This window comes from Notolepis coatsorum (assembly GCF_963971535.1).
Source record: "Notolepis coatsorum genome assembly, chromosome: 20".
Taxonomy (NCBI): domain Eukaryota; kingdom Metazoa; phylum Chordata; class Actinopteri; order Aulopiformes; family Paralepididae; genus Notolepis; species Notolepis coatsorum.
The window spans coordinates 5,122,077-5,138,131 of record NC_140184.1 but is presented as its reverse complement, the minus strand read 5'-3'; the positions used below and the strand labels follow the sequence as shown (position 1 = coordinate 5,138,131).

Here is a 16,055-nt window from a genome sequence, read left to right as displayed (position 1 = left end):
GTCTCAGGTGCATAAATTAATATTGAACATTATGCATTGAACGATGATAAGAATATGAATAAGGGGTAGTACTTTCCTAAATGGAATGGCGTCTCTACCCTCTAGGGGCACAGAGTGTTGCATCCACCGTATAAACTCAAGTAAGTTGTCTCGTCCGATCTCTCTCTCTCCTCTCTCTCAGCTCCACCTCTGACCTGCACGGGCCTAAGGGCAGGCTCTCTGAGGCGTCCGTCGCTGACATGCAGACCCAACATGATGCCAACCCTTACGGTTCGACCACCAGAGCCATGCTCCCGTCCATCACCTCGGAGCAGACCATGGCCAACTACTCAGGTGAGGCTATGTGTTGTGTTGTGTTGTGTTGCGAGTGTCGCCGCATGCTCCCATTGTTAACCCTTTTGCAGAAGGTTAACCCTTTCGGTACCGTCGGTAGTGTGATAGTAAAGGGTTAACCTTCTGTCGTGTGGCAGTGAAAGCCGGTTAACCTGCTGTTGTGTGGCAGTGAAAGGGTTAACCTTCTGTGTATTGTCGCAGTGAAAGGGTTAACCGTTTGGTAGTGTTAAAGTCCAACCAAAACTCAAGCTGAACCCACACCAGGCACGTGCCGTGAGCTTTGAGATTGGGTAAGCATACAAATATTTGAATACACTTAATAGAATAGAATAGAAATACTTTAATCATCCCGAGGGAAATTTTACACTACAAATCGCTCACAGTAAACATTTTAGAAATGTTTAGACAGAACAAAGTCACGAATAGGAATAACAAAACAAATTGCCTAAGAAAAAGAATAAAATAGGCCTAAGAATAAGATAATAATAATAGAGTACGGACCGGGATTCACATTTCGTATGTTATGTATATATACATTCTAGTATAAAATATACAGTAAAAATATACAGAAGTCTACAGTAAGGGTAATATTGAACAGTGTTGTTTTAAAAGTTTAAAAGTCCAGGAAGATGGTAACTGTCATCCTGTGCTCAGTGATGCAGTGACGCACATTGCTGCATTGTAACGTCTGATTCATTACACATTGTGCCAAGCACAAATGCTATGGATGAGTGCAGTGTCAAGGAAATGCCATTCGTGCCCTAGAACCCACTAATAAACAGTAAGCGGAGAGTTACAGTGGCGGACTTTATGATCAAATTACCAAAAACTAAAAATAAGTTGCCAGTTGCGATATAATGTTTCAAATCAAGGGCCATACACGTTGCCGATATAAGGGCCGTCGAACGCTTAAATAAAGTAAAACCAGTCGCCACTTCATAGTACAGTACAACAGGCATACATTCAAACGTAAATTAGACACGGCGGTCTTAAATGAATAAAGTATAACCAGTTGTTGACGCCACACAGCCAGACACCGTTACACAATGCAGCACAGCAGTTAACTCAGATCGCCATCACCATCGCCACCGTATTAACCAGCAGCCATAACTGCTGAAATATAATAATAATAATATAAGTATGTTATCTTACCTTTAATTGAACACGAAATACATGCGTCTCTCCTTGCAATTGAACACCTCTGACTTTACTGTAAAAGTCGCCCGCTTGTTGAAGTTTCGAAAGTCTCAGCATGAGACCTATCGAAGTCAGCCCATGTCACCCCACTTCTTAGGGACCTGCACTGGCTCCCCATTGCCGCACGTATCCGCTTCAAGGCCCTCGCCCTGGCATATTGTGCGGCAAAGGGAACCGTTCCCGCCTACCTCCGGTCAATGGTCTCTAACTACACACCCTCAAGACCCCTACGCTCTGCATTTTCTGGCCGCTTCAGACCCACTCCTATCCGAGCCCCGGGAGGGTCATCAAGGAGAAGCCGCCTATTCTCAGTCCTTGCCCCACAATGGTGGAATGAACTACCCACCCCAGTTAGGACAGCCGAAACCCGTCCAATCTTTCGCCGTCGACTAAAGACGCACTTCTTCAACCATTATCTGAAATAAAATAAATAAAATAATAATCTAACCCTAACTAACCTTATTGTCATGCAATTGTCCTAATATACTAACCTACACTGTAGCGCTCAACACTTTGATTAACATTGTTACTCAGCTGATTACACACTCATGGGTGTGACAGTGGCTCAGGAGGTAGAGCAGTCATCTGGTAATCTGAAGATTCCCGGTTTGATTCCCACTCCTCCCGGGCAGCGTGTCGAAGTGTCCTTGAGCAAGACGCTTAACCCCTAATTGCTCCTGATGAGCAGGTTGGCTCCTTGCATGGTTGCGTCCGCCATCGGTGTGTGAATGTGTGTGTGAATGAGTGAATGTGAGAAACAAAATTGTAAAGCGCTTTGGATAAAGGAACTATATAAATGCACCATTTAGCATTTACACACCAAAACTATGGAACACTTTACCGATGGACATTAGGGAGGCTAGCTCACTAAATATTTTCAAAAGTAAGCTAAAAGCGTATTATTGTATTGTAAATTAGAGCTATTTTATTGTTGTTTATGCTGCTATTTGAATGCCTCCTGCCACTTTACACTACACTCAAATTCGAGATTCCCGTTGTATGAAAAGGTTTTTGAGAAAGTCAAGAAACCTGGACTTATACTGACTCATGTATTTTAAAGTTAAAATGTTTACAATATACAACTAATGTATGAACTAAAGTACAAAATAAAGTACAAACGGGGATGTAGTGCAAATCTTTTAGTAATAAAGATAAAATAATGGTGTGGTGTTAAAAAGTGTTTTAAGTGTGCAAAGTGAATGTTAATAAAGGTGAGTGTTTAAAGTGAGTGTGTGCATGTGGATGTGTGCACAATCAATGTAGATGGATGGGTTAGTGTTGCATAGAGTCATTGAGCGTTCTGATGGCCTGGGGATAGAAGCTCTACTGTACCATGAGCAGTGATGCCAGTAACGCGTTACTAAGTAACGCGTTATTGTAATCTGATTACTTTTCCCCGAAAATAGTAATCTAACGCGTTAATCTTTAAAAGCCAGTAATCTGATTGCAGTTACTTGTCCAAGTGGCTGTGCGTTACTATTTCGTTACTATCTCATCATAAATTCATAATGCAGGCGGAATGCAGTATTTTATTTCGTTTTCGACAGTCAAAAATACATTTTGAGCTGTTTTTCTTATTTGAGAGTGACGTCGTGTGGCAGTGAAAGGGTTAAATACACAATGTGTCCCGCGGCGTGACTGGACCCTCTGTCTGTGAGTGACTCTGCTTTGGTCCAATCACATTCCCCATCCACAGTCTGCGAATCAGAGGCAGAGTAGGGCGGGTCTTCACAGCACGTCATGTGACATATGCGGCAATCGTGTGACAGCAGGGCTCCGTCGTTACAGCCTCGTCGGAGAATTCCACCCCAAAACGCTCGTCTAAACGTAGCCTCAGTCACTACTTCACGTTTGTGTCAGCTAAGCCGGGTGAAAAAAACATTCATATGCGGAGGAAACAAAATACTGTCTACCGCTAAAAACAGCACACCCAATTGCATTGAAAGCATCTGGAATCACAACACTAGCCGACGCTTCGACTAGGTACAGGAGGACTCGGAGGCCAGCCAAACAGCAAAAGAGAGAGATTGTTTCTTTCCCTTTTGATTAATGTATATTTGATGGTGGCAGAGCAAAAGCTCTTATTTGCCAGATTTACAGTTAATTTACATGTTAAAGAGAGACTGATTGTATGTTTATAGAGAGACATTTATAAAAACAATTTAATAGTTACAGTTGATATAATTGAATAGTTCAGCCTGAATTTGTTAGATGTGATACACTGGTTTTGTAAAACCACTGGCTGGCTGCTCTAATGCTGTGAGCATCATAGACTGTTGCTTTACCATACTTGATGGTACAGAAGCTGAAGCACTAGTTTAACAATTTACGTTATGTGCAGAGAAACAAGTTAAAAACAATTTATGCACTTTCAATAAAGCGTTTAAAAAAAACTGTTGGGGGAACGACGACGACTTCGTAACCTAGTTACTTTCAAAGTAACTAAGTTACTCTGATAATCAAGTAATCAGTAAAGTAACTTAGATTACTTTTTAAAGGAGTAATCAGTAATCAGTAATCAGATTACTTTTACAAGTAATCTGTGGCATCACTGACCATGAGACTCCTGATGGCCTGGGGATAGAAGCTCTGTACTGTACCATGAGACTCCTGATGGCCTGGGGATAGAAGCTCTGTACTGTACCATGAGACTCCTGATGGCCTGGGGATAGAAGCTCTACTGTACCATGAGACTCCTGATGGCCTGGGGATAGAAGCTCTACTGTACCATGAGACTCCCGTAGTGCTTGCCTGACCGCAGCAGTATTGGTATAGTTTCTAATAAGGCTGAGACGATATGGCATTTGGAAGAATAGATAAATCGGGACAAAATTATCAATAAATATCGATTATTTTATTATTATTATAAATAAATAAATATATATTAAAAAATATATAATTTTTTTAAATTTTAAATATTATTATCACACACACAAACTACCGTTAAATAATATATATATATATATATATATATATATATTTTTTTTTAATCCACTTTTTCTCCTTATTGTTTTCTATTTTTCTCCCATCCCAATTTCGCCTCGCCAATTCTCCCTTCAATTCTCCCCTCCCCTGTCTCGAACGTTGCTAGACTATGCCTCCCACTGGTTGGCTGCAGTGAGGACCAAGCCTTGCATCATGTGTCCCCTCCGGTACACGAGGAGGCAGCTGTCGCATCTTTTCACCTGAACAGCGCGATCTCTCAGTGGCGAGGAGTAACGCGTGGGAGGCTCACGCTGCCCCCGACACTTCCTGATTCTGCCAACCGACCTGTAGGAGTCGCTGTCCACAACGTCCAATCCCCACCCACCGGCTTACCCACCCTCTAACACTGCCAATTGTGTTAGTATGACGACCGTCCAAGCCGGTAGCAACGTCGAGAGCTGGGCTCGATACCAGCATCTCCTGCGTTAGTGGCGAGCGCCTTGCCCACTGCGCCACTCAACCGCCTTATATTTTTTTCTTTTTAAAAAGAAAAGTATTTTAAACAAAAAAATGTAAAAGCATGTATAGGCCTACATGCAAGAAAACGATAAGTGTCGCCAGATTTCACGCAGTTATCGATAATTATCGATAAATCGATAAGTGGTCTTAGCCTTAGTTTCTAACAATTAAAAAGCTATATTTCATATTTTCGGTTGGATTTGGAAGATGTTGTCCATGGGTTCTTTCTCTCCTGAGCTGTATAATCATGAGCATTCCTTCCACCCCCCACCCTCCCCCGACAGGAAATCCGATAACAGCTGTGTATGCGATCCCGGCCGCCAGGACGGACTACTCTGCGCCGCCCACCTCCTACCACAGCCCGTCCTGGATGTCATACCCCCCGGAGCCCGAGGACGTGGCCCCCCAGTGGGCAGACTCTGTAAGTGAACCTGGTACACTTGACAACATCACACTCTCAATAGGGGAAAAACCCAATCCTACTCCGGGGGCGAAGAACCCATAGGTTCAGGTGTCAGAATTAGTCATCGGGTCACAGAGCACTTCTTTAGATTGGAGAGATGAGCTGGGATGTTCCCACATCTGGAGGCTGGAGGGTCGAGGCTTCTGTAAAACCACATTTACTCAGGATTCCCACAGACATTGCTAAATGACATTCAAGGACTTTCAAGTACTTTTCTAAGCACTATTTTCCATTTTAAAAGGTCATTTAAAAGGATACAATTCACTTTTAAATGCGGTTTCTTATTGAATTTCATGGATTTTTTTAAGCACCTTGTTAAAAATAAATTGGCTGTTTTCAAGAAACGACTGTAGTCGATGTGCCACTGAAACTCTCAAGTCAAGTCAAATGTACTTGTATAGCCCAACATCACAACAAGTAGCCTCGATGGGCTTCACAGATCAACACGTAAAACATCACAATAAACAATAAAAACCACCAATAAAATCCACAATTCTACAACACCACTAGACTTTCCCCAATGAAGATAAGGAACGACTCCCTGAAACCTAGCAATAGGGGGAAAAAGGGAGAAACCTCAGATGGTTTCAAAGGGGATCCCCCATCAGGGTGATATATGTTGCTATGGATGATAGATGGATGGAGCATAGAACAAGCAAATAATTGGTATGTATAATTTGTAAGACAAATTAAAGTAAAAATAATAATAGAAATAAGAACAATAAAGCACAGGAATACAAGCGCTGATATGATAAATATGATATGATAAAATATGATGATGGCCCACTGACACTAGGGCTGATGGAACATTTCTAGGTGTGGTGGGGAGCCCTCTTCATTCAGCGGCAAGGGAAGCACTGATGTAAAAGCACAGTACTGGATCCAGATGCAGCACAGATAAAGGCGTGGATGACTCACAATTTCCTGCAACTAAACGGCTCCAAGAGCGAAGCCATTCAAATCATCCCCAATAACCAGCATCACCTTTTCCAGCCAGAACCGCCCTCTCAGCTGTAATCACTAACCTGGGTATAAAAATGGACCCCACCTGACCTTTGACTCCCACATTAAGCACCTGTGCAAAACCTTATTCTTCCACCTCAGAAACATAGCCAGACTCCGTCCCACACTCACCCTGCCAGATGCAGAAAAACCCGTTCACGCCTTTGTCTCCTCAAGGCTTGACTACTGCCCGCCCGCGACCATCTGAGAGTGCCACTGCCACAGTCCGTTTAGGCTTTCAAAAGGGGACTAAAAACATTTATTTTTAACAAGGCATTTGCCTAAATGGACCGACCGATGCCTTGTGTGTTTTTTAATTATTCATCTTTTTTTTATTTTGATTTGAATGTTTCTTCCATTTCATTGGTTGTTTTATTAATTTAAATTGTTTTTATTCATTAAAAAAAGTGTCTTTATCTCCTTTCATGTAGCACTTTGAGATTGTTACAATATAAAGTAACAATTATACTTTGTATAATTGTCTATATACAATTATAGACAAGTTGAATTTATTATTATTATTATTATTATTATTATTATTATTATTATTACTATTATTATTATTATTATTATTATTATTATTATTATTATTATTATTATTATTATTATTATTATTATTATTACTATTATTATTATTATTATTATTATTATTATTATTATTATTATTATTATTATTATTATTATTATTATTATTATTATTATTATTATTATTATTATCACACTGTCATCACACTGATGAAAAGTGATCTACGAAGCGTCAGTGGAAATTTGTTCTATTCATGTTACTATTTGCAGACAGTGTTGTTATTATGGGGCAACTTGTACTGAGCCAGAAAATCGCTTAACGCTCATATTCCCCCTTGAGCAGGATTGGGTTCCTAATCTCCATTTATACAATACTCACCCTATTTTCACATCTCTCTCTCTGTCTGTCTGTATCTCTCCCTCTCACTCTGTCTCTCTCTCTCTCTCTCTCTCTCTCTCTCTCCCTCTCACTCTGTCTCTCTCTCACTCCGTCTCTCTCTCTCTTTCCCTCCCTCTCACTCTGTCTGTCTCTCTCTCTCCCCCTCACTCTGTCTCTCTCCCTCCCTCCCTCTGTCTGTCTGTCTATCTCTCTCTCTCCCTCTGTCTGTCTCTCTCTCCTTTCTCTCTCTCTCTCTCTGTCTATCTGTCTGTCTCTCTCTCTCCCTCTCACTCTGTCGGTTTATCTATCTCTCTCTCTCTCTCTCTCTCTCTCTCTCTCTCTCTCTCTCTCTCTCTCTCTCTCTCTCTCTCTCTCTCTCTCTCTCTCTCTCTCTCTCTGTCTATCTGTCTGTCTGTCTCTCTCTCTCCCTCTCACTCTGTCGGTTTATCTATCTCTCTCTCTCTCTCTCTCTCCCTCCCTCCCCCTCTCATTGAAACTGGATTGGTTCCAGCATCATTCCTGTTTGGATCTGTCTACCTCACCCATAGCCCCCCTGCATCCTTGTTTGTATGGAATGTACTTTTTATCCTTGTCTGTCTGCCTGTTTCAGCCAGATGCCTTCATGCAGTGTCTTTTTGCAGAACCAGTGTCATTTAGAAACCATTTGCTGAACTGAGTTTAAGGCTGGCGTTGCGTTGGACACAGCGAAACACCGGGTAGTTGAGCACATTTCCTAAATGAAAACCTATTGTATTCTTTTTTCTTTTCTTTTTTGCCTTTTTTGGTTGTTGTTGTTGTTGTTGTGGTGGTGGTGGTGTAAATGAAGCAGTTATGAACATTTGATGTCGACATTAAAAAAGATGAATCCATATTTGGAGTTCAAACACTTTGTTTGAATAATTTTAAAATCCTAAAACTTTTACATACATTACTGTCCCTGTTGTGTCTGTTCCTTTACATTGTGTTTTGTCCAAGTATTCTTTTCTTATTTCTTTTTAAAAATAATTGTTTTAATAAAGTTTCCCTTAACCCTTTCACTACCACACTACAGAAGGTTAACTCTTTCACTTCCACACTACAGAAGTTTAACCTTTCACTACCACACTACAGAAGGTTAACCCTTTCACTACCACACTACAGAAGGTTAACTCTTTCATTACCACACTACAGAAGGTTAACTCTTTCACTACCACACTACAGAAGTTTAACCTTTCACTACCACACTACAGAAGGTTAACCCTTTCACTACCACACTACAGAAGGTTAACCCTTTCACTACCACACTACAGAAGTTTAACCCTTTCATTACCACACTACAGAAGGTTAACCCTTTCACTACCACACAACAGAAGGTTATAACCTTTCACTACCACACTACAGAAGGTTAACCTTTCACTACCACACCAAAGATGGTTAACCCTTTCACTAGCACACTACAGACGGTTAACCTTTCACTACCACACTACAGAAGGTTAACCTTTCACTACCACACTACAGAATGTTAACCCTTTCACTACCACACTACAGATGGGTTAACCCGTTCTCCAGGCTTTCAGTCGGTTCCAACAAGCCATCTCAGCATCCAGGGCGCGTGAAGTTTTTTACCAACAACGTTTTTTTTCCAGTTCCGCGTTCGCGTTCTGCGATCTGATTGGCCACTGACGTTTCTGGTCGTGTGACATGTGCGGCCAATCGTGTGACGCCTGTTTCTACACTGGTTAAGCTTAGGCACTCTTTCAAAGTTGGTTATGGTTAGAGTTTGTCTTAGAGCAGGGCCATAGAACGCCAGCCCTGATTCCAAACTCTAACCTTAACCAACTTCGAAAGAGTCGCCTAAGCTTAACCAGTGATAAACTAGGCGTTAGGTAGTTTGCATGCTGTTCGAGGCGGAAATGGGCAAAGACACAGGCGTCACACGATTGGGCGCACATGTCACATGACCAGAAACGTCAGTGGCCAATCAGATCGCACCAGAAACGTCAGTGGCCAATCAGATCGCGGAACTGGAAATGGTTGGTAAAAAACTAGACGCATCCATGGCAGGTGCATCTCTGCATATCAGGTGCATATCCTGTTTGCCAGTAGGTAGACTGGTGTTGTTTAAGGGGGAGGAGCTTAGCTTCCATTTCCCTGTGATGTTGCAGTGAATCGTCACCAATATGAATTTATTAGCTCAGTGTTTAACTGTTTCACTACCATGTTACAGAAGGTTAACCCTTTCGTACCGTCTGTAGTGTTGTAGTGAAAGGTTTAACCCTTTGTAGTGTGGTTGTGAAAGCATTAACCCTTTGTAGTGTGGTTGTGAAAGCATTAACCCTTTGTAGTGTGGTAGTGAATATGTTAACCCTTTGTACTGTAGTGTGGTCGTGAAAGCATTAACCCTTTGCAATGTGGTAGTGAAAGTAACCCTTTGTAGTGTGGTAGTGAAAGCATTAACCCTTTATAGTGTGGTAATGAAAGGGTTAATCGCTCATTACATACACTTTTATTTTAATCCTGGTGGAAGAACGACGATGGGCACTCTCAAGGATAATATCTGTTATCTGACAATGTATTCGGCAGCGATTATTCTTGGCGGGTCGCAAACCTCTCGTCGTCGTGTCGTTTGACGTGTCCCAACTGCCCCTGTTTTCCAGGTGCCCTTGCCGGGCTATGTGGAGGCCTTCCCTCACCCCCGCTACCCGCAGGGAAGCACCTCCCGGCTCGCCCTGCAGTACAACCCGGCCCCGGAGCGCCCCCCGCCCCCCGGCCCCACCATGGCGTCCCAGCAGAGCCTGCCCCAGGCCGGGGAGACCGTGGACAGCATGTCCCTCAGCAGCCTCTCCACCTCCGCCCTGGTCCAGGCCATCCGCCAGGAGGTGGCCAAGCTGGCTAAGAAGCAAAATGATATGTTTGAGTTCCAGGTGTGATTACTGCCCCCCCCCCCCTGGTGTCCAGGAGGTGTTCCTGCGGCGTGTTCCTCTCTCTACCGCCCCCTGGTGTCCAGGAGGTGTTCCTGCGGTCTGTTCCTCTCTCTACCGCCCCCTGGTGTCCAGGAGGTGTTCCTGCGATCTGTTCCTCTCTCTACCGCCCCCTGGTGTCCAGGACGTGTTCCTGCGGTGTGTTCCTCTCTCTACCGCCCCCTGGTGTCCAGGAGGTGGTCCTGCGATCTGTTCCTCTCTCTACCGCCCCCTGGTGTCCAGGACGTGTTCCTGCGGTGTGTTCCTCTCTCTACCACCCCCTGGTGTCCAGGAGGTGGTCCTGCGATCTGTTCCTCTCTCTACCGCCCCCTGGTGTCCAGGAGGTGTTCTTGTGGTGTGTTCCTCTCTCTACCACCCCCTGGTGTCCAGGAGATGGTCCTGCGGTCTGTTCCTCTCTCTATACCGGGAACACGCAAAGCTGGAATCCCCCTCAGACAGACTGAGCTTTTTGATGTTTGTATTATAAGACTGATTGAAGCCTCTCGTTTTCTTGCAGTCTCTCCAGTTCCTCTTATACATACTGTTTCTTCGCTCCCTCTCTACTCTTGGTGTGTTTCAACTCACCGTTTAAAGATACAGAGGGGGGAATGGTTTTCTAAAAACAAACGATCTGCTCCAATCCAGCGACGTCTCGATAGGGGGCGCGCGAATGGGAATTGTTGAGGAAAAGATTTCTCCACGATTGGTCACTTTTGAGAATCAATTCAATGGAGGATAGAAGAAGGCCAGTGGCACACCTCAGTTTGTACCGAGAGGACCAAGAAAAAGGGTTTACAACAGAAGGTTAAAGATAGTTCACAATAATGTATATATAAGCATGTACAGTATACAAATACCATGTATCTTATCCCTTTTTATAGATCGGCTTCAATGATAAGGGTGACATTGGTTACCCTTACCCTCCGGGTTCAAAGTCAGATTGGCAAGTCTCTTTATTATTATTATTATTATTGTTATTATTATTATTATTATTATTATTATTATTATTATTATTATTATTATATACGCATCCTATAATTATCATTTTGATGGCTGAAACGCAAAACCTCCTATCTGAAAATGTAACTTTTTTTTTTTAAACAAAAAATAAATTGTTGTTTTCTTGCAGAATGCAATTTTTTTTAAGGATACACAATACAATACAATACACTGCTTTTGGCTTTTGGAAAATACCTTGCAGACAGACTGAATAGGTGCAGATAGGAGGTTTCTTATCATCCAAAGTGAAATCAGAAAATCCAAGATTTAGCAAATAGGAGGTTTTGCGTTTCAGCCATCGATTTGTTTTGGTGTACATTAAAAAGGCCAAATTGACTTGATCAAAGATCCACGTTTGATTTGAACAGGACTGGTTATTTTAGTGGATCGATGTTGTTTGGTACTGAAAGGTCAGATGCATCATAATGCCGCTGGACTACTAACTATCATAAAATAATAGTATTTGTTTATCCTTTTTTCTTAAACATACTGGAGCACACACACACACACACACACACACACACACACACATTAATCTATCAGATTCAGACATTTTTGGCTCCACGGTTTATCTACTGGGTGTCTGTGCGTAAGGTTTCTAAGAGTACTGCTGCTGATCCGAGACCAGTCTTGACTCTTATGTCACAGTGAAGTCTATTATGCCTGTGTGACGTGACAAGGTCCTAGATCAGTGCTCCTGCTCTCAGAGGCGTTGTGCTTACCAATGGTCTTTGAGTTCCATAGTGAATGTCTGCCCAAGAGTTTCAATTGCTATTGATTGTACTATAACTTTTTTCTTTTTTCTTTTTTTTACTATTTGAGAAGCACTTTATTCCGTCCATCATTCTTCATTATATCATTTTAGTACATCAGTGTACCCTGGATTTATTGTAAAAAAGAAAAAAGAAAAGAAACTCATCCAATTGTTTAAGGTGGAAAATGAAAAACAAAACAAAAGGGTTTGCCATAATTAAGTCTCATTATGCCAAGTTAGTCTTAAAATACTGCTTCTATAGTGTTTTCACATTCTATTTGTAAGTCACTGTGGCATGAAAGCAGTCATTAGGTTATATAGCAAACTCAACATTTAAAGCTCAGCGTCTCCCTTTGAAGTGGGAAATATGAAATATGAAAAATGAAAACGAGGGTACGTGATAAACACAAACGCTCAAGACGTCGTTGTCATTCATCAAGCGCTCTGCCGTCTAATCAATACCAAATGGAAAAGGGACAACAGCGATTATATTATAAGCCTCGCAGATCAGAATGAATCCTGCATTATTTGTCGACACGCGAGATTCACTGTGAACACGATACAGTTTTTTTCTTCTGGCCTGCGAGGCTGTGATGATGATACCCGTGAAAGAAAAGTGCCAATAAACATTTTCTTTATTACTGTAGTGTTGGTATTACAGCGACATTGGCTGAATGAATCTCGTTGAGTTATGAGGATGTAACGAGATTTCTCCTTTTTTCCAAAAGCTGTTTTTTTGTACCCATGTTGGTGTGTATGTGTAAATAGGCGAGTGGGTCGTGATCCCAACGAGAACTTTGTTGCTTGTGTTCCAAGCCTTTCTTTCGCTGCTTGACCAGAGAGGAACACTCCTATCGTGTACTGTATAAAACGAACCATTTTCTTTTTGTGTGTATACTGTAAAGTGTGCACTTTTACACATTCTCATGCTGGATGACTAATCTCTGAAGATGTTGCTGACAATAAACTACATTTGGCTCTCGAGACAAAGAAAGGTTTTAGATGGCTTGACGGTTTGTTTTGAAGATTGTTGACCAATATTTATTCCATAAAACTAAATATAAATTGAGTTAATTCTATTAAAATCAATGTCTTTGTCTTTTCCTGACTGGGGTCTTCATTCCAACTGCTTGATGCTGACATACCTGATGTTCCCTACGGGGGGGGGACGAAGACTAGTAATTAAGATAAGATATTCCTTTATTGATCCCCTTGGGGAAATTCAGGCATCATAGCAGCATGGGGGAGGGGGGAGGGAAGGTACAGGTACATGGTTATAGTAGGAGACATAATACAGGTCATAAAATTATAGTAAAGTAGCAAAGTAATGTTTGCAGTGTAAACAATATAATTATGAGTATACGCATATTATTTAACCTTTATTTGACCAGGTAGTCACTTGAGATCAATGATCTCTTTTTCGAGTAAGACCTGGCCAAAATGGCAGCAAAACAAAAACAAACATACAAGACACAAACACAGACAAAGTCATAAAAGGCAAAGTGGGGCAACAAGGGGATACATTTGAGCTGCAGCAAACAAGATTGAATGGGATTGGGGGGAGATTGGAGGGTAGGGTAAAAAAGGTAGAAAGAGGAGGGAAGGTGAGGCTTTGCAGGAGGTTGCTGGGGAGAGAAGGTCAAGTTAATAAATATAAAATATAACACCACATTATACAATGAAGCATATGAGCAGTAGGCAGTGTAAATCAAGGTACAGATAAGGGTCTGTATGCTTCCAGTTTGTACTACCTTGTAAAATGTGCTTTCTCCCTGTGCTTTGGCAATACTATTGTACTTCAACGTGGTCATGCCAATAAAGCCTCATTTAATTTAATTGAGAGAGAAGATGTGCATCATACTATAATAAGGAATTATTTCCTCTACATCCTTATTTCCTCCACAACCTGGAAATAGTAGTTTATTGGCATGTTGCGTTCAGGATACTGAATTAAATATCCTTTATGTAATTAAATACAGTACAACTGTAGACGTGAAATACAAGGGGAGATAAATAGAAGATAAGATATTCCTTTATTGATCCCCTTGGGGAAATTGTGGTGTCATAGCAGTATGGGGGAGGGGAGGTATGGGCAGGGTAATAGTATAAAACATAAATATAGGCAATACAACTATAGTAAAGATAGAAATAAGCAGTGTAAACAATATAATTAACTCTGAATAATAAGAATATGAGCAAGTAAGCGGTGTAATCAAAAGTGCAGATGAGGGTCTGTATGTCCTATAAGTTATAATTATGCGTTACAATATGGTCAATAAACACTTATAATCTGAATATATACTATGAGTAAGTAAAGTATACAGTATACACAGGTGCAGTATACATATAGGTACCGTAACTGGCGTGATATACGGTGTCGAGGAGCTTCAGGATTCGAGAATCCCCACCTTCCCTGTCAGGGTAAAATGGATCTCGCCTTTAGATCTATACCTAACCAGAGAGGCTATGGGTAAGAGAGCATATCCTACAGGTATAATCCCCATAAGTCCCACAGGTGCAGTTCCCTGTGGCCTGGACACTAAGAGGATGAGATACCAGGAGGAACCAGCAGAGGGAGGAGTGGGGGCACAGCATCGTCCAAACCAAAGCCCCCCTCAGCCGGGGACACTAGACTGGTACAAAAGCATCGATAGCTGGTACAAAAGCATCGATAGCCCGGAATCCCCAGGGTCCCAGATGGACTGGTACGAGACCTACATCAACTCCAAATCCTTGGAGGAACAACAAGAGGTTAGTAAAACTAGGTACCAGAAGACCAAGGCCCGAGTGAACTGGCGGGACCCGCAGAAGGCCTCACCGAAAGGAAGGAGGCACCGGTCGTCCGAGTCATCAGGCAGCACGCCAGAGAGAGAACATTGCCTTGCTGACCCCAGGAGACAGCCAGGGGCTGGAGGAGCCATAGAGAGGGACGACTACTCCCCCCCCCTGCCAGCCTACGCTCTGCCACCAGCTCCTAACAATAGCCCTGCTGAAGGAGGGCTACTAGAAGATCCAGAGATGGGGGAAATGATGAAGGATGGGAGTGGTCTAGGTGACCTATCCCTCTCCAAACCAGCAACAAGGCCCACCGTCCTAGTCACACCAGCAACAAAGCCCACCGTCCTAGCCCCCCCACTCCCCAAGAGGAAATGGGATGCGGTTTTGGGATGGTATAAGACAGTCCCTACACCCCTCTGCGCTGAACCACCCGGGGAGACGGTACTGGAGTGCATGATAAGGGAGGTGACAGAAGGGTTAACAGAGAGGGAGAGGGTCCGAGGAGAAGCAGTGGTGGAGTGGATCAGAACGATCCCAGCACCACCCCCAGCACCACCAGTCCTTGAAATACCAGGGATGGATGAGCCGCTGGAGATATTCCTAGCCACTCCTAGATCTAGCAGATAGCCCAGACGTACTGGAAATACATGCCCCTGACAACAAGGACAATGGTTGGGAGAACTGGTACTGAGAGATACTAAGGGGCCAAGAAGAAACTGCAAAATACGAAGCAACCTCCAGAGGGTGACAACGAGTGATTATAACTGCAAATGAATTATAACCAATCATGTATGACTGATTAAAGAAATGAATTATTATTCAGCATACAATGTAAAGATGATTATAATGTTTTGAAATCAGTATAGGATGTCTTGTAATCAGTATAACAGAAACATGATTTATGATTACCGAACTGTATCATTTATACCAGTGGTACTGTACTTTTGAGATGAGACAAATTATTTATTTTTCTCTGAAACCAGGCTTCATGATAACTCCCCAGCTGCTGCTCTGACTGTACCTGGCTATAATATATTTAGAGCGACCTGAAGGGAGATGGGGAGGTGTGATGTTTTATTTTAAAGATAACATCCACTGTACCCAGACCTACTTTTCAGATAAGGAATTAGAGCGTCTCCCCAAATGTCCTTTACCCTCCTAGGGCTGTACCGACCACCAGACTCCAAAGCTATATTTTCTGACCAGCTGAACACCATACTTAGAAAGTGCAACTTTGATAAA

The 16,055-nt window shown here is 42.4% G+C and overlaps 1 protein-coding gene across 1 annotated transcript in view; it reads left to right on the top strand.

Annotated features, from left to right (window-relative positions):
- The window catches only part of LOC311247279 (UPF0606 protein KIAA1549L-like), a gene marked incomplete at both ends in the record, with an annotated part of 170,423 nt that extends 160,171 nt beyond the window's left edge, over window positions 1-10,252 (top strand). Inside the window, 3 exons of the mRNA XM_084337639.1 lie at window positions 182-333; window positions 5,259-5,395; window positions 9,980-10,252. Of these exons, the coding sequence (XP_084193765.1) occupies window positions 182-333; window positions 5,259-5,395; window positions 9,980-10,252 (562 nt within the window). The remainder of the gene's footprint in view (window positions 1-181; window positions 334-5,258; window positions 5,396-9,979) is intronic.
- Window positions 10,253-16,055: the final 5,803 nt, after the last annotated feature.